The sequence below is a fragment of the Bubalus kerabau genome, chromosome 1 (genome assembly GCF_029407905.1).
Source record: "Bubalus kerabau isolate K-KA32 ecotype Philippines breed swamp buffalo chromosome 1, PCC_UOA_SB_1v2, whole genome shotgun sequence".
NCBI lineage: Eukaryota > Metazoa > Chordata > Mammalia > Artiodactyla > Bovidae > Bubalus > Bubalus kerabau.
In genome coordinates, this window is record NC_073624.1 from 33192194 (window position 1) to 33211748 (window position 19555).

General features: G+C 38.6%; 1 protein-coding gene across 1 annotated transcript; it reads left to right on the plus strand.

Moving 5' to 3' along the window:
• Positions 1-64: 64 nt before the first annotated feature.
• Positions 65-15404, plus strand: GOLT1B (golgi transport 1B). Its single transcript, XM_055571652.1, has 5 exons — positions 65-245; positions 10076-10167; positions 11754-11932; positions 12653-12734; positions 14878-15404. The coding sequence occupies exons 1-5, from the start codon at positions 221-223 to the stop codon at positions 14914-14916; spliced, it is 417 nt and encodes a 138-aa protein (XP_055427627.1). The 5' UTR covers positions 65-220; the 3' UTR covers positions 14917-15404.
• The last annotated feature ends 4151 nt before the right edge of the window (positions 15405-19555 follow it).

Consider the following 19555-nt stretch of genomic DNA (forward strand, 5'->3'; position numbering starts at 1 on the left):
CACCATGTGCGTCACTGAACAAGACCAGATATTATTGGTTGATGTTGGGAGCAGGTCTAGCCAATAGGAAGCGGGTTTGAACCTAGGGTGGGGGCGGCTGCGTGTTTCCGGAAGACGTGGCGGCTCTCGCCTGGGCTGCTTCCCGGCTTCATTCTCTCCACTTCGCTCCACACCCAGGGCGCTCCGAGGTGCTGTTGCCGCCGCCCTCACCTCTGCAGCCATGATCTCGTTAACGGACACACAGAGTAAGCACCTGCCCCGAGGCCCCGCCTCAAGCCCCGCACACACCTTCCTCAGTCTGGGTCTCGCCCGCCTTCCCCTCCGCTTGCCCGGGTCAATGAATGAAGCTCCGCGATGGGGGCGGTGGCCTGCAATACTCAGCTAGGACTGCGGGACCCTGGAGGGCTTCCTGGAGGAGCCGGGTGCTGGACTTGCGGCTGCGGACCTGGCGGGAGGGGAGAGTCAGTGGGGTCTGGGGAGACGCCCGAGCTAGGGAGGGGGAGCTTTCGCCGAGCGCGCGGGGGTCGCGCCGCTCTCACTCTCAGGAAGATGGTCGCTTTGTTCCTGCGGGCGGCCGCGAGAGAAAGTTTGATGCGCGATGCCAGCGGCCCACTCTTGGGGATATTTTTGCACTTGACATACTTGGGGTCCTCTACAAGTTACTGCTGGTGGTTTGGAGGCCGTGTTTTAAATGTCATCCATGATAGGCTCTTTTTGGAAATGTGCTTACGCTTAAATATTTTGAGTATTTGCTTTTTGCCACCACTGGAAGCAACCTTTTAAAAATCCCTTGAAATAGCTTCACTTTTCTACCGGCTGCTGTCTTCCCAATCGTAAACTTTGTGTTCAGTTAAACGACTTCTTTCGTTAATATTGTATGTTGTGCTTTGTGGTATGTTTTATTATTTTAGCATCTTTCTGTCTGCCACTGAGTTCTCCAGCCTATCTTATCTCTAAGATTGATATTGCTGTCTGTTTTCTTTCAATATAAAATTTCCCTTTCAATATAAAATATAAAAGGGGTAGTTTTCTACCCCTTTTTGTCAGTGTTAATAATTTTGTATTTACGTATCTGCCACCCCTGTGCTTCCTGTCTTTTGATGGTAGTGATAGTCTTTTTAATCTCACTTTATTTTATCTGCCATGCCTTTTTTTTATTCTGTATAACTTAATTGAATTTTAAAGATTTTTAAGAATTTAACAGTCTTGGAATAAAAAATAGAACTTCCTTTAAAGATGGCTTTTTTTTTTTCTTTCTTTCTTTTTTTAAATTTTATTTTATTTTTAAACTTTACAATACTGTATCGGTTTTGCCAAATATCGAAATGAATCTGCCACAGGTATACATGTGTTCCCCACCCTGAACCCTCCTCCCTCTTCCCTCCCCATACCATCCCTCTGGGTCGTCCCAGTGCACCAGCCCCAAGCATCCAGTATTGTGCATTGAACCTGGACTGGCGACTAGTTTCATGTATTATATTATACATGTTTCAATGCCATTCTCCCAAATCTTCCCACCCTCTCCCCCTCCCACAGAGTCCATAAGACTGTTCTATACATCAGTGTCTCTTTTGCTGTCTCGTATACAGGGTTATTGTTACCATCTTTCTAAATTCCATATATATGCGTTAGTATACTGTATTGGTGTTTTTCTTTCTGGCTTACTTCACTCTGTATAATAGGCTCCAGTTTGATCCACCTCATTAGAACTGATTCAAATGTATTCTTTTTTTTTTTTTTTTGAGGTACTTTATTTTTTTTTTTTTTTTTTTTTAAACTTTACAAAATTGTATTAGTTTTGCCAAATATCAAAATGAATCCGCCACAGGTATACATGTGTTCCCCATCCTGAACCCTCCTCCCTCCTCCCTCCCCATACCATCCCTCTGGGTCATCTCAGTGCACTAGCCCCAAGCATCCAGTATCGTGCATTGAACCTGGACTGGCAACTCATTTCATACATGATATTTTCAAATGTATTCTTTTTAATGGCTGAGTAATACTCCACTGTGTATATGTACCATAGCTTTCTCATCCATTCATCTGCTGATGGACATCCAGGTTGCTTCCATGTCCTGGCTATTATAAATAGTGCTGCGATGAACATTGGGGTACACGTGTCTCTTTCCCTTCTGGTTTCCTCAGTGTGTATGCCCAGCAGTGGGATTGCTGGATCATAAGGCAGTTCTATTTCCAGTTTTTTAAGGAATCTCTACACTGTTCTCCATAGTGGCTGTACTAGTTTGCATTCCCACCAACAGTGTAAGAGGGTTCCCTTTTCTCCACACCCTCTCCAGCAAAAAAATGGCTTATTTTAAAGTGAAGTCGTAAGGTTTGGATTCAAGTCTTGACTAAGTTGAACTTCACCAAGCTGCTTATAACTCCTGCACACACTGCCACCCCAGGAAGGGTCCCTCCCTTCCTCAGATTGAACTGGGTCTGCACCTTGAGTGCCCATTTTGGTGTATCTGTTCTGATCAGAGAAAATACAGTGTCCTTTTCTGTTTCTAGGTTTTTGTGTTTGAGTTGGTTTTTTGTTTTGGTTTGGTTTGGTTTAGTGTTATAATAAAACTACCGATTATATAAAAGCATCTCATATCAGTTTACCATGTGCTTTCGTGTAAAATGTTTTCTTTAGTTCTAAGAGCCTTGTAAAGCAAAGAAGAATATATCTCTTGTATAAATTAAAGAAGGCTCAAAAGAAATCCAGTGTATAATCATGAGGAAAGCGAGAGAAACAAGATTTGATCCCAGGTCTGCAGGCTCAAAAATCTTTGTTCTTTTCACTGTATCCTGCTAGCATCTAAGAAGACTTGATGTTAAGTTTATTTGAAATCTATCTTAGAGGGATGAAATTTTCCCATAGCAAAAAATAGTTTCAACAGTAGATATTTATTCTTTAGAATTATGCATTGATTTTTTGAGAGATTGGGTAGAATATTCAGAGCCTATTTTTGTTATGAGGCAGAACTCTGGTCCTCTTGACTGAAACCCAGAATTTAGCAGAATACTATACATAAATTGCTAGAATTTATTTCTAATAGTACTACTAATTACTCAGAGGAGGTACTTGATCTTTACGTAGTTTTCCTATCTGTTAATACTCCTGTCTGAGTCTGTGATTATTACATATATATATTATTTACTTACCCTGGGCATATAGATTCTCCTAATTTACATCCTTCCAAAAACCAGAATGAGGGGGTTGGGTTGGAATATGGGCAGAATAGGCAGCATTCTCCTCACTTCATTACAGTGATGAAGAGGAGGAAATTAAACTCTTTGCTGCTCATTTGCTGAATGTTTTAAATAGATAATGGATGAGAATACAAAATGATTAGTGGACCAAAAGCTCTTCGGATTTCAACTGGTGTTTGTGTGTGTGTTCAACTGTAGGAGTTGGCCATCATTCAAGTGACTTACCAAGATTATTCTGGGATCCCGATTCTGGGAGACAGTGATCAAGTACTGGTCATAGTAAAAAAGCAATTCATGACTTTTTAAGGGAATTCTGTAATCCCTTCGAGTACCCCGCCCCCAAAAAAACCCACAAAATTTATTGAGGAGGCTGGAGTGGGGCAGTTGCCGTGCTACCTCTAAAGCTTTACTTCATTATGTCACATTGCCTAAATTCTACCATGATGTTGAGTTGAGTTTTTATTATAACATTTTCTCTTTTTGAAAGGGCATAGACAGCGCTGCCTTGAAATGTCTTAAATAAGAAATCAAAGTGCTTAAGGTGATTGTCATTGGACTAAGAATATCTCTCCTTGTCAAATTTCTACAGTAAGCTTTTGATTTTAGATAAATTACTTTTATTAGATTTTTTAATCAGATTGTGCTTTAAAAATACACATGCCTGTGTGCATGTGCACATGCACGCATGCACGTGTGCAAGAAGAATGAAGCTTTAATAACGCACAAGAGAATACGTTTATTTTCAGTCAGTTCAGTTGCTCAGTCGTGTCCGACTCCTTGCGACCCCATGGACTGCAGCACACCAGGCTTCCCTGTCCATCACCAACTCTGAGAGCTTACTCAAACTCATGTCCATTGAGTCAGTGATGCCATCCAACCATCTCATCCTCTGTCGTCCCCTTCTCCTCCTGCATTCAATCTTTCCCAGCATCAGGGTCTTTTCAGATGAGTCACTTCTTCTCATGATATGGCCAAAGGATTGGACTTTCAGCTTCAGCATCAGTCCTTCCAATGACTATTCAACTGATTTCCTTTAGGATTGACTGGTTGGATCTCCTTGCAGTCCAAGGGACTCTTGAGAGTCTTCTCCAGCATCACAGTTCAAAAGCATCAGTTCTCTGGCACTCAGCTTTTTTTAGTCCAACTCCCACATCCATGCATGACTACTGGAAAAACCATACCTTTGACTAGATGGACCTTTGTTGGCAAAGTAATATCTCTGCTTTTTAATATGCTATCTAGTTGGGTCATAACTTTTCTTCCAAGGAGCAAGCGTCTTTTAATTTCATGGGTGCAGTCACCATCTACAGTGATTTTGGAGCCCAAGAAAATAAAGTCTGTAATTATTTCCATTGTTTCCCCATCTATTTGCCATGAAATGTTGGGACCAGATGCCATGATCTTAATTTTCTGAATGTTGAGCTTTAAGCCAACTTTTTCATTATCCTCTTTCACTTTCATCAAGAGGCTCTTTAGTTCCTCTTCACTTTTCCTTTTTTTTTTTTTAATTTTACATAATTGTATTAGTTTTGCCAAATATCAAAATGAATCCGCCACAAGTATACATGTGTTCCCCATCCAGAACCCTCCTCCCTCCTCCCTCCCCATACCATCCCTCTGGGTCGTCCCAGTGCACCAGCCCCAAGCATCCAGTATCGTGCATCAAACCTGGACTGGCAACTCGTTTCATACATGATATTTTACATGATTCAATGCCATTCTCCCAAATCTTCCCACCCTCTCCCTCTCCCACAGAGTCCATAAGACTGTTCTATACATCAGTGTCTCTTTTGCTGTCTCGTACACAGGGTTATTGTTACCATCTTTCTAAATTCCATATATATGCGTTAGTATACTGTATTGGTGTTTCTACCATAAGGGTGGTGTCATCTGCATATCTGAGGTTACTGATATTCCTCCCAGCAATCTTGATTCCAGCTTGTGCTTTATCCAGTCCAGTGTTTCTCATGATGTACTCTGCATATAAGTTAAATAAGCAGGGTGACAATATACAGCCTTGACATACTCCTTTTCTGATTTGGAACCAGTCTATTGTTCCATGTCCAGTTCTAACTGTTGCTTCTTGACCTGCATACGGATTTCTCAGGAGGCAGGTCAGGTAATCTGGTATTCCCATCCCATGTGGGCAACTTAAGACTCAGATTAGTAACTCATCCTTAATCACAGAAACGGCAGATGTGTGTGTATGGAGGGGGACGGGTGTTAGGTGGGAGGGGAGTGGTGTGGGGTTTGGATAGAATTCAAATCTAGTCTTGAGGCTCCACAGTTTATAACTTGGGAACTGAAACATTCCACTGCTTTACCCAGTGCAGTCCAGCAAGAGAGAGTTGCCTCTAACATTTTTGCCAAAACACTAGCAGGTTATTGCCAAATAGTCGCTGATGTGAATGGGTCAAAAGGCTCAAACTGGCCTCGCTGTTCCATTTTCTCCCCTCCAGTTCTTCCCTAAGCCTATGTATTCACAAGCCCTCTGGTTATTCAACCCTACTTGGAGCTGCCCTCTCACCATCAGAATCAAACCCAGTAAAATAAACATGCTGTTCATGCTGAACAGCGAGGCCAGTTTGAGTCTTTTGACACATTCAAATTAGGGACTATGTGGCAATAACCTGCTGGTGTTTCGGCAAAAATGTTAGCGGCAACCCTCTCTTGCTGGACTGTACTGGGTAAAGCAGTGGAATGTTTCGGTTCCCGTGATATAGTTATAAGCTGTGGAGCCTCAAGACTAGATTTGAATTCTAGCCAAACCCCACACACTCCCCTCCCACTCAGCACCCGTCCCCCTCCACACACACCCATATTTGCCGATTCTGTGATCAAGGATGAGTTACTAATCTGAGTCTTAAGTTGCCCACATGAAACATGGAGCCAGTAATACTTTTTAACCCCCCAGTTTTGCCAAAGGAATTAGGACATTTGTTTAGACATCTCATGGCTCAGACAGTAAAGCGTCTGTCTGCAATGCAGGATCAATCCCTGGGTCGGGAAGATCCCCTGGAGAAGGAAATGGCAGCCCACTCCAGGACTCTTGCCTGGAAAATCCCATGGATGGAGGAGCCTGGGAGGCTACAGTCCATGGGGTCTCAAAGAGTCGGACACGACTGAGCAATGTCACTTTCACTTTCATTCATTAAATGTAAAACCATATATATTGTCTTTCTTTTTCACTGTAGTTTTTAATAACATAACTGACATTATGTTAGTAACAAGCTGATTATATTAAACTTAAATCACCTAAAGATGTTTCTCCCAGAAGTTCAGCATACCCCAATACCCTAGAGTTTCATTTAATCTGATGTATTTAACTGGGGGGAGGGGGATCCTTTGGGAAGCAGTATGGCATGATGGTTAAGCACAGGGACTTTGGATTTGAATAGACCTGAGTTCAAATGCTTAACCAGGTGTGTGACTTTGGGCAAATGAAGTCAGTTCTCTAAACCTCAGTTTCCTCCATCTCTAAGATGCTATAATGATACCTACCTTGCAATATTACTGGGAGAATTAAGTTCTATAAGAGATGTGAAGCACTTCATAATGGCCAATTCATTGTAAATTCTCAGCATATAGTATGTTTATTGCCATATAATTTACTTTCTGAAGAAACATTTCAACATGTCTATGTTATCATTAGGACTTGTTAAAAAAAATAGAAATGGGTTGTATTTAAGTAACTGTGAACTTCCTGATGTTCAAGCTGGTTTTAGAAAAGGCAGAGGAACCAGAGATCAAATTGCCAACATCCGCTGGATCATGGAAAAAGCAAGAGAGTTCCAGAAAAACATCTATTTCTGCTTTATTGACTATGCCAAAACCTTTGTGTGGATCACAATAAACTGTGGAAAATTCTGAAAGAGATGGGAATACCAGACCACCTGACCTGCCTCTTGAGAAATTTGTATGCAGGTCAGGAAGCAACAGTTAGAACTGGACATGGAACAACAGACTGGTTCCAAATAGGAAAAGGAGTACTTCAAGGCTGTATATTGTCACCCTGTTTATTTAACTTATATGCAGAGTACATCATGAGAAACGCTGGACTGGAAGAAGCACAAGCTGGAATCAAGATTGCCGGGAGAAATATCAATAACCTCAGATATGCAGATGACACCACCCTTATGGCAGAAAGTGAAGAGGAACTCAAAAGCCTCTTGATGAAAGTGAAAGTAGAGAGTGAAAAAGTTGGCTTAAAGCTCACCATTCAGAAAACGAAGATCATGTCATCTGGTCCCATCACTTCATGGGAAATAGATGGGGAAACAGTGTCAGACTTGATTTTTCTGGGCTCCAGAATCACTGCAGATGGTGACTTCAGCCATAAAATTAAAAGACACTTACTCCTTGGAAGGAAAGTTATGACCAACCTAGATAGCATATTCAAAAGTAGAAACATTCCTTTGCCAGCAAAGGTTGGTCTAGTCAAGGCTATGGTTTTTCCAGTGGTCATGCATGGATGTGAGAGTTGGACTGTGAAGAAGGCTGAGCGCCGAAGAATTGATGCTTTTGAACTGTGGTGTTGGAGAAGACTCTTGAGAGTCCCTTGGACTGCAAGGAGATCCAACCAGTCCATTCTGAAGGAGATCAGCCCTGGGATTGCTTTGGAAGGAATGATGCTAAAGCTGAAACTCCAGTACCTTGGCCACCTCATGGGAAGAGTTGACTCATTGGAAAAGACTCTGATGCTGGGAGGGATTGGGGGCAAGAGGACAAGGGGACGACAGAGGATGAGATGGCTGGATGGCATCACTGACTCGATGGACGTGCGTCTGGGTGAACTCCGGGAGTTGGTGATGGACAGAGAGGCCTGGCATGCTGCGATTCATGGAGTCGCAAAGAGTCGGACACGACTGAACTGAACTGAACTAAGTAACCCAGCTGCCAGTGATTAAATCTTAACTGCTAGTTATTTAACGTATTGTTACTTGTTCATTTGTCCATATTTTTCTCTCAGAAATTATGTCTGACATCTGAATAGTTATTTTGGTAAGTTCTCCTGAAGCATTTAAGCATGAAAGTATCAGCCTCCAACTTTCATGAGAATTTATGTCCATGGTATACACTTTGCAGTGTATTTATGGACAGGTACTTTGCTGACAAAGGTCCATATAGTCAAAGCTATGATTTTTCCAGTAGTCTTGTATGGATGTGAGAGTTGGACCATAAAGAAAGCTGAGTGGCACCGAAGAATTGATGCTTTCCAAATGTGGTGTTGGAGAAGACTCTTGAGAGTCCCTTGGACTGTAAGTAGATCAAACCAGTCAGTCCTAAAGGAAATCAGTGCTGAATATTCACTGAAAGGACTGATGCTGAAGCTTCAATACTTTGGCCACCTGATGCTAAGAGCCAGCTCATTGGAAAAGACCCTGATGCTGGGAAAGATTGAAGCCTGGAGGAAAACAGGGACGACAGAGGATGAGATGGTTGGATGGCATCACCGACTCGATGGACATGAGTTTGAGTAAGCTCTGGGAGTTGATGGTGGACAGGGAAGCCTGGTGTGCTGCAGTCCACAGGGTCACAAAGAGTCGGACACAACTGAGTGACTGAACTGGACTGAATCTGAATTCTTTTAGTCTAACTCTCAGAGAAAAAGGTAGCTGGAATGGGAGGCAGTCATTAACTGTAAATTAAAGTGAAGGATGTTGAAGAAGACACGTAAATTTTTAACTCATTGGAACATTTTACATGGCTTAAATTTTTAAGGAGCTGTGACTTAGATTTTAGCTTGCTGGAGCTGAGGTAACAGATCAGAAATCACTACTGCGTATATAAAATTGTATTTCCCAAAATATGGCAGTTTCAGTTCAGATCCATTATTTTCTACAGGTAGTGCTGCTAGGTAAAGTAAGGATTGGTGACTGTTTTCCTGCAAGCAAAACTAAAATGAGCAAGGAAGTAATTACATGGATTGTGCTTTGTAACATTAACAGATTAGTACAACTGTAACCATAAAAAGTTGAGACTCTTTAGAAGTACAGATAAGTCTAGGGAATGTAAAGGCAATAAAATTGTTAGTTTTATATAAAGAGTAAGCAGAGCCTTAAAAGCTTATACTTTCCACTACTCTATACTCAGTACCTAGAACAATTGCCAACATCTAGGAGTTGATCAACAATTTTTTGTTTCTGAGTGAAGAAGTAAAGACCCAGAGTGTTAATATTAGGTAAAACAGTGTTGGAGAGATGGTTTTAGGACTCAGACTAAATGTGTGAATAGGTGCATAGTTGAGAGAGACTTACAGTAGATAAATGCATAATAAACCATCAGGAAATCAAAGTGATGCCTCACCTTCTGAATATTAACTTTTAGAGGAGACAGCTACTTGATTCTCAAAATCTCTCGTGTTGCCATTGTGAGAAGCAGCGCATAATAGAGTGAAGTCTGTTGTACTGACGTCCTGTAGCATTTCTGGTAGGTTAAGCATTTTAAGAAGAAACTGCAGGTATTGTGCATATAAATACTAGTCCTGGAACATAAAAGGAGAAGAGGGGACAAAGTAAAAGTAAACCCATATACTTATGTCTGAAGCCAGAAGGTTTCTTGGGAGGAAAAAAATACATAACCAAAGGTTTAGAATCCTGATTCATCTTTCTCTATTATGGGTATGTTTGTGAGAAGTCCTCTGTTTCGTATAAGGAGCAGAAATTCTTAACTCATTTTAAATTTGAGAGTAATTTTCTGATGTTAATTTAATTTGTTATAGTTCATAAAGAACGTCATCATAAGTTAAGTTAACCTGCAGTGTTGGGACCCATGTTTCCTTATCAGTCAAAAGACAAACTAAATCTTTCCTAGTTTACAGGAATCTGAATGTAACTTTACTTTTGCTCTACCCTTAACTGTATGACTTATGTTGCAGAAATTGGAATGGGATTAACAGGATTTGGAGTGTTCTTCCTATTCTTTGGAATGATCCTCTTTTTTGACAAAGCACTACTGGCTATTGGAAATGTGAGTGTTTCAACATATATTTTAACTACATTCATAATGAAATTTTAACTTAATACAAATGAATTATTGCCAGCTGTAAAACTGGGGGAAGATAATTCACTGTTACTCATATGAAGATTCCTGTTACATTTTCTGTTTCCATCAGGAATGAAACTTGCAAGCTTACTGTTTAAATAAAAGGTAAACACTTAATGAGGTTTTCTAATCCCATAACTGCTTGGTTAAATATTTTGGTATGTGATTTACAATAGAGTAAAATCAAGACTACCTCTGAGTAGTTCGAAGTAGATGACTTCAAAGCCCCATGTCTTGGTAAATTTGTTAATGTTGTTTTGACTTGAAATACCTGAGATTTAAAATTCACTTCAATAGCATAAGATGAAGAGTTTTTTAAAACCACTTCAACCTTTAAAATATATACCTCTATTAATAATTGGCTTGCTAAGAAAGGTGTGTATATTGTTTATTTGGAATGTATACTCTCTTTTCTATGGTGAAGGCTGTGCAAGAGCCCTAGAAATTAGTAACCCTCTTTAAAAAAGTGTTAGTTGCTCAGTCATGTCTGACTCTTAGTGCCCCCGTGGACTGTAGCCAGGGTCCTCTGTCCATGGATTTCTCCAGGCAAGACTACTGGAGTTGATTGCCATGCCCTCCTCCAGGGGATCTTCCCAACCCAGAGATTTACCGTCTGAGCCCCCAGGGAAGCCCAGTAACCCTCCTAAGAGGGCCGTAAAGTCATTGAGTAAGGATGGAATAGTTTGAAGTGTATATTAACATTGGGCTTTCAATTGGACACTGGAAAATATAAAGGATAACAAAATTGTTCAGAATTAATGTTTTAATAAACAATAACATCAACAGCGTTGGCATCTCAGAATGTGAAACTTAAACATTAGGCTTAATAAATATTTGTGTGAAATATTTTTCACCAAAGTACAGTAATGAAGAAAGGCAAGTGTTTGGCAATAAAACCTGGGAGAAAACAAATTTTTAGTTGACCACCATCTCTTGTCCGTTGTCTGAAAACATACAGAATATATTTGAGAAGGCACAGCTGTATTTCATATCAGCTGCTCCCAGACTTCTGGAATTAATAAAACTAGGATCTTCCTCCTGGGTTTGTGTGATTTCTTCTACTACCAAATGGGCCATGTCAGATTTTCGCCCATCTGTAGGAACTGCTGTCGGTCCTGATAAAAGTTTTCAGAACCGGGAGTCCCTTCAGTTGATATTTTACAGGCACCTACTCTCTTTCACCTTGCGACTCATCTTGTTAATTGACAAAGCTTTCGCCATCTAGCTAAACCTGGGGAAAGCACCGCAGGTGCAGACACCCGTGGGCAATGCCTCATTTGTCTTGCTTCTCTTCATCTGATCACAACAGAAGAGGGCTGAGCAGAGAGGGATGTAACTACCACTTTAACATGGTTCTGCCTCTTGAGTGCATCGGTGGCCTTCTCTGGCCAATTGGCCATGTTAAAACGCACATGTCTTAAACATTTATCGAATTTAGCTTTGACCTTCCTTTTCAAGCATAAACAATGCATTTAACTGCTTAACTATGTTGAATTTTCCTTCTCTTGCAGGTTTTATTTGTGGCTGGCTTGGCTTTTGTAATTGGTTTAGAAAGAACATTCAGATTCTTCTTCCAGAAACATAAAATGAAAGCTACAGGATTTTTCCTGGGTGGTGTGTTTGTGGTCCTGATTGGTTGGCCTTTGATAGGCATGATCTTTGAAATTTATGGATTCTTTCTCTTGTTCAGGTAAGTCAACTATTTTATTCTTTCAGTAAACCATTATGTCAGATAATTATTACAGAAACCCAGATGTGTTTATCAAGTGCAGATGATTGCTTGTGTCAGGGTATAAATTAACTTGTAAAGCATTTTCAATGCTATAAAATTTACTTTGGTGGCATCTCAAGGCACTCTGTCTCTGTTTGCTGTTTTCATCAACCAACCAGTGATAGATCAATCCAGCATTTTAACGTGTAGAACCTGATACTGCACAGTTATTGCCACTTGATGATGCTTTCTTTAGTGTGTGCAGATGTTAAAAAATTTTGGACCAAATACATTATGGGAGGTTTTGATCATTTAATATTTTATGAATGCCACTTACCAAGTAAATAATAGTTTGCAATGTGAGAAAACACTTTTAAGTACGGTTGATTAAATTATTTATTCAAGAAAGGTATATCAAGTGCCAAATCTGCTTTAAGGAATCTCTCATTTCTGATCCATGAAATAGACTGTAAAGGAACTGGTGGGATATAGTAGTAATGTGGTTATAGATGTGCATGCAGAGTGTTACAGAGCACAACTAAAGAAGGGATCACATCCAGGGAGAGGGAAGAAATGGTAACTGAATTTTGAAGTTGCTTAAAAGTTCAAAATTTTAACAAAATTTCTTTTTATGTGGCTAACAGTGGATTTTGGTGATAGAGAATCTGTTTGTTCTAAGACCTTTTCCCCCTCTCCCAGGGGCTTCTTTCCTGTGGTTGTTGGCTTTATTAGAAGAGTGCCAGTCCTTGGATCACTCTTGAACTTACCTGGAATTAGATCGGTAAGTAATCCTATATTTAGCAACATATTTTTTTCAACCATTAAAATAAGTGCTCTCTGGGAGAAAGAATGGTTTGGGAGTTTGGGGTTAGCAGATGTAAACTATTATATTTGAAATGGATAAACAAGATCCTGCTGTATAGCACAGAGAGCTATATTCAGCATCCTGTGATAAATCATCACAGAAAAGAATATAAAAAAGAATATACGTATATATATGTATAACTGAATCACTTTGCTTTTACAGCAGAAATTAACACAATGTTGTAAATCAACTACAATTTTTAAATTGTTTAAATAAAATAAAAATTTTAAAGATAAATAATTGTTCTCTGATGCTTTTTTTAGAAATTTGAGGAATTGATAACATGATTGATATGTTTTTATTATGATATAAACAGTTGCATCACATAAATTGTGGTTACAATGAATAACAGAATATAATCATTACTAAACCTATAAAACCTGAAATTTGGTTTCACTGTATCCACATTTAATGTTGTTTTCCTTTTTTCATGTGACTTGGATTGCTATGCTACCTTTCTCTTTGAGAGTTCAAAGCACCTTTCAATTAACTTTTATAAGAGCTCTAATTTTAGAAGCAATAATATAAAAGAACACCATTATTTCTTACAAATAGGTTCTCTCTTAGACTGTATCACCAAATGGAGTGTGTTGAAACAATTAAATAAAGCATTGTGATACTGAGAGTCAGATGATAAAATTCTGTTTCCAGCTCTGTCCACAGTTAGAACAGTCTTGTCAAATCTGTATCTCCAGGGCAGGCCATCAACTTCTTACAGATGTTTGCAGATTTGCATAGATGCTTCTAGAGATACTCCATAGCATGTATTGAATTCTCAAAGAGCTAAAGGATGGCTTTCCCACCAAGGAATAGGTACCACTGTAAGCCTGATCTCATTTCAGTTTTAGAGTCAGAACCTCACAGCTCAGATAACCTAGATATTTGAAGTCACCTTTAGAGAGAAAATGTGCTTTCTCTCCACCTGAATTTGTCATAAAATTCTAATGAATCCATGAGTGCCAGTCACTTATTTGCAATAATATAAAATGTTGGGACCTAGGCTTATAGGGGTATATCCTGATTTCATTTGCATTAATCCCCAAACTCATACAATAGTCACTGTTGTTTATACTTAGAATGTCTTTTGAATGTACTAAAACTTCTAGTTATATAGAGTTGTACTTATTAATCATGTCCCTAATTTAAGGATTCTTCAGTATTTGCATAAATGAACATTCAGTGCTATAAATTTTGTTTTCTACTATTGCTTCATTAAAATAAATAAGCATTTCTTAATATTATTATTTTTTTATTATTAAGTAAAAGTATGAATAGTGACATAAAACAAGGGGTTAAATGATTGCTACATTTTGATAGTATTGTAGCCACTTGGGTTATGTAACTTAATATCTTCACTAATTAATTTGTTTCAACATGTGTTTGCATCACCATCTGGAATGCTGAAGAAAGCCCAATTGCTTTATATTTGGGGTGGAGTAATCAAGTAAATAACCACTTACATTACTGTGTGTTAAAACTTATGTTCTGTAATTATCGATTTATGCTTGCATCATTAAGTCTCTTTTTAATGTCATTGCCACTTTCAGTCTGAAGTCCAGAATACACATTTAAAGTATTTTTAGTCAATAGCTGTTGTTAATTATTGAACTTAATGGAGCTAAATCTGTTTGTTCAAAGACTACATAGGCCCAGAAGAGATCCACAATAATGGTCAGTTGAAATAATATTATTGGGTTCATTAATGCATGAATGGCTGACATTTCAGCTTTTTTTTTTTTTTAATTTTTCTTTTGTTAAGCTAGAAGCGTTAACTTCATTTTATCCAGTTTTTTTAATTCATTGTGTTGCATTTCTCGTGTTGCACTTTTAAAGTCATATGTATAACATGTCATGCAAAAACTTGTAGAAAAAAAATTTTTTATATACATTTATGTGTCAGAAGATGGTGAGTAGTACTGGATTAATCATTGTCAGTCATACCTTAAATTTCCACAAATCTTACAAAGCTGGGTTTTTAAATCAACATTTAAAGTGTTGATGTGATATTTTTAAGTGCTCTAGGCTTTCTTTTAACTCTCTGTTTTTCTTCTCCTTGCAGTTTGTAGATAAAGTCGGAGAAAGCAACAATATGGTATAACAACCATTGAATTGAAGACTCATTTAAAATATTGTATTATTTATAAAACCCTTTGAAGAATATTCAGCACAAAATTAAATTACCTGAAATAGCTTGTAATGTTCTTTACAGAAGTTTAAAACGTATAGCCTGCAAAGTACCAACAACAGTTAACAAAGAAGCGATGAAAACAGGCTTCTAACCAAGTCATCTAAGAGGTCAGCAAGCAAACCGAAGGAGGTGAAATCTATGTTATATGCATATTGAAACTTTTAAAGGCCATTTTTATAATTTTTCCACAATGTGCAAAACACAGCCATCCTTAGAGGACTGTAATCCCTATTTCTTTCCTTCTTATGTTCAAGATGCAAGCATATCCATAGGCATTTGCTTTTTAGAAGTGTCCACTGCAATGGCAAAAATATTTCCAGTTGCACTGTGTCTCTGAAAATGATGCATGAGTTAGATTGGATTATGTCATTTTAATCTATTAAAACCAGGAAAACCCAGTGTTGATGTATGAATCCCTTTTTTTTTTTTTTTTTTTTGGTAAGAATATGGTTAAAATAAAACTTTCATGGTTCTTCTGAATCTTAATATTTTAAAACCAGATGAAAATCCGACCTAGATATTCTTTGTTGTAATGTTGCAAAGGTCATTCTTTACTAGCTTACAGTTTCTAAGTTACAGCTCACTCAGCACTTTTTCCTTCAGCAACACACTCTGGAAATCCTGATATTCCTTGGGACTCTCATCTGAGCGTCTGTATCTTTCATGACACATGAGCATTTAACAGAAAGCCATCTCGGCCATGAAACAGTCTGTTACAAAGCTTGTTTCACTAAATGGTTTGTTCTTTAAGATACTAAGTGATACAACCCAAGTGAGATTTTTCCATGTCATGATCCAGTTTTTCCTTTTATTTTTTTTTAATTTTAGCAGTGGTTTATTATTTTGCTTTTCATACATTGGAATAACTACTGGTAATTTTTACTTCAAATGTAACATGTTATAAGGTTAAGTTTACAGCTGTTTTTTAAAGGGCTATTCACAGAAGCCAATTTTTCCCTTATTTTCAGCTTTTTCCTAATATAAAAATCAGTATGCATAATGTGTGTTTCATACACTCGCTCTTCATCTTGAATTCGTGGAGAGAATATCTGAGTTCACACGCAAAAGTTACTTTACCGCAATTAAACTGGCTATAGTTCTGAAAAACATGACACTACAAAAATGATGTGTTGTTTTCTCCCTGTTGCTGCTCGATGCGCAGTAGGTAGGAAGCTGTGGGTGTTTCCTCAGTAGTAGTTTTCCAGGGAGGCACCCTTTTGTAGAGGTAGGAAGCCATTTCAAGAGTCATAGTACTATTTGTTTTACTACTAATGATTGTACTATTTGCTCATTTTTTTTTAACAGTTGCAAAGCTTTTTAATACATAAAATCATAATTGAAATTTGTGATTTTTATTTAGAAACATGTCTACAAGATACATTATTGCCTATGTTACTAGTAGTTAAGTCTCTTGATGCACAGGGAAGTCCTATCCTTGCTCATCTAAAGAAAGAACGACTTGGTAGATAGTCCTAACGGTTCAGCCTTGTGGATTACTGTCTTTTCGGTACTGGCATTCGACTTATGATACAATCTGTGAACATAGATGATATTGACGAAATGAGACTCCTACCTCAATAGTTCATGGAATGATAAGAAACCTTTTGTTGTCTAATGTTCTTCAAAAAAGTACTATCCTCACTTGGAGAGTGTCAAATATCTATATACTTGCCATATAAGTTGCCCTGTGGGACTCTGTTATACATATTTTTGACTGACCCATATTATTAACAGTGGCTAGATAAGTCTACCTTTTTTAGAGCAAGAACAGTATCTGTTAATGTAAGGAGCATCTGTATTATTTAACTCCTTTGTAGACATGAATTTCTATCAAAATGTTCTTTGCACTGTAGCAGAGATCTCTTTTCTGAAACAATCTTGTTTCAGAAAACATTATTAGACAGAAGTGTATAAAGGATGTGATAATCTCCCAATAAGAATGAGAGGCTTGGAGCAGTTTTCAGTTTTATCAAATGTGAGTTTGGGACTGCTTGGCAGCATTGTATGTTTCTTAGAACCATTGATGAGGCTCTACTTTTAAACATAACTTGTTTTCTGACAGAAAACACTGTACATCATGTTGTTTCTTCCTTTCCAAAATTAGTCTTCTGTCTGACAAAAAAAAAAAAAAAAAAAGCATTAGTTATTGCTACAAAGGTGGAAGAAAAGGTCTAATACTACTTAGCCTTAAGTGTTTCTGGCATTGTTCAAATCTATTTTCTGTAACAGAAACCTATTTGGAATGTTTTTCTTTTCCCCTTATACATTGTAATTCCTGGAATACTGCTGCTTTTAAAAGTCCCACAGATTATATGATCTAACAATTGAATATTGTAAATACACTTGTCTTACTTCTCAATAAAAGGGTACTTTTCTATTAATTGGTGGTTGTCTCAACTTGGGCTGCTAAAACAAAATTCCACAGACCAACTTACACAACAGATGTTAGTTCTGATTGTTCTGGATTCTGGAAAGTCCAAAATGAAGATTCTGGCAGATTCAGTTCCTGGAGGGCCCTCTTTCTAGCTTGCAGACAACTGCCTTCTTACTATGTCCTCACATGACATAGAAAAAGAGAATGAGCTCTCATCTCTCTTCTAATAAGGACACTAATCCCTTCATGAGGCATCCCATCTTGGTCACCTCATCTAAACTGAACTACCTCCCCATGGCCCACCCCCAGTGCCAGCATATTGGCGGTTGAGTTTTCAACGTATAAGTTTGAAGGGAACAAAACTTCAATCCATAACAATGGTCAGATGTATTTTTATTATGAAATTCTAAAAATTGAGCATTGTACAATAACCCAACTTGTGTTTTAAATTGATGGGAAAACAGTGGAAACAGTGTCAGACTTTATTTTGGGGGGCTCCAAAATCACTGCACATGGTGATTGCAGCCATGAAATTAAAAGACGCTTACTCCTTGGAAGGAAAGTTATGACCAACCTAGATAGCATATTCAAAAGCAGAGACATTACTTTGCCATCAAAGGTCCATCTAGCCAAGGCTATGGTTTTTCCTGTGGTCATGTATGGATGTGAGAGTTGGACTGTGAAGAAAGCTGAGTGCCAAAGAATTGATGCTTTTGAACTGTGGTGTTGGAGAAGACTCTTGAGAGTCCCTTGGACTGCAATAAGATCCAACCAGTCCATTCTAAAGGAGATCAGTCCTGGGTGTTCTTTGGAAGAAGTGATGCTAAAGCTGAAACTCCAGTACTTTGGCCACCTCATGCGAAGAGTTGACTCATTGGAAAAGACTGATGCTGGGAGGGATTGGGGGCAGGAGGAGAAGGGGACGACAGGATGAGATGGCTGGATGGCATTACCAACTCAACGGACGTGAGTTTGAGTGAACTCCAGGAGTTGGTGATGGACAGGGAGGCCTGGCATGCTGCAATTCATGGGGTCACAAAGAGTCGGACATGACTGAGTGACTGAACTGAACTGAACTGAATATGCAATTTTCTTTTTTATAGAAGGATCATCACATCTTTCATTTCCAAATTGTTTAATTATAATCAGAAATAGGCTTCAGGTAAAACAAAGTGAGCAGTGAATTTAGAAATTAGTGGAGGAATGCTTAATTTTTTTCTCAGCATGGAAGGAATATATAATATTTAAGTATTCATGACGTAAACTCACTTAATGTCAGCAGTGTTTTGATCATAAACTTTAGTAAGGCCAAAAGCCACTGGACAAACCTATCAGTTAAGGTACACAATAAGTGTGTTGCGTCCAATCATTGAACCACAAATCTTGACTATTGTCTGTTGAACTGCAAGTCTTGAATCCATTATTAAATATCCAGTACGTCTTTCTAGTAGTGAAGGACAGGGAGACCTGATGTCCAAGGGGTCACAAAGGGTCAGACACAACTTAAGGACTAAACAACATCTTTCTAACCTTTTCCTCTGGGCTAAAAGGTTCCAACCTCTGTGTTTCTGCTTCTTGTATCCATGTAGGAGGTTGGACATAGCATCTGCCCCAGATCCTTCAACTGACACTTTTCCATGGCCTTACCTTTACCAAGACCTGTTAAAAGGTCACCTCTATTTGACTAGGCCAAAACAGCTGGCCCTTCCATGTCCTCTCCTAGACCGTTCCACTTGTTTTGTATGTATATGGTTTTGGGAAAGATTCTTGAGCTTCAAAGCTTAAGTAAAGGTAAAGCCATTGGCCAATGAGTGGGGAGTTTTATTTTGGATAGTGGGCCTTCTCAGTGCCCTAAATCTCCTAAAGCTGGTAGCTCTTTGGGGAGTTAACTTCTTCCACCCCTTTATGAGACAACTGGCCTATGGAGTTGACTGGCCTTCACAGAGAATAAAGCCAAAACAAAGTAGGAATTAAACCAGTGACCTCAACATCCAGTACCAAAATCCTCTATTCTTTCATCAGAGATAATTTCTATCTTTGAGTATCTTAATAGCCATATTGTCCAGGTAATCTTTCCCAAGATAGGAGCTGTTTGAAAAAGACAAACATCATATGTGATTTCTAAAAAAAAAAAAAAATTGATACAAATAACTTAATAAAGAAATAGACTCACAG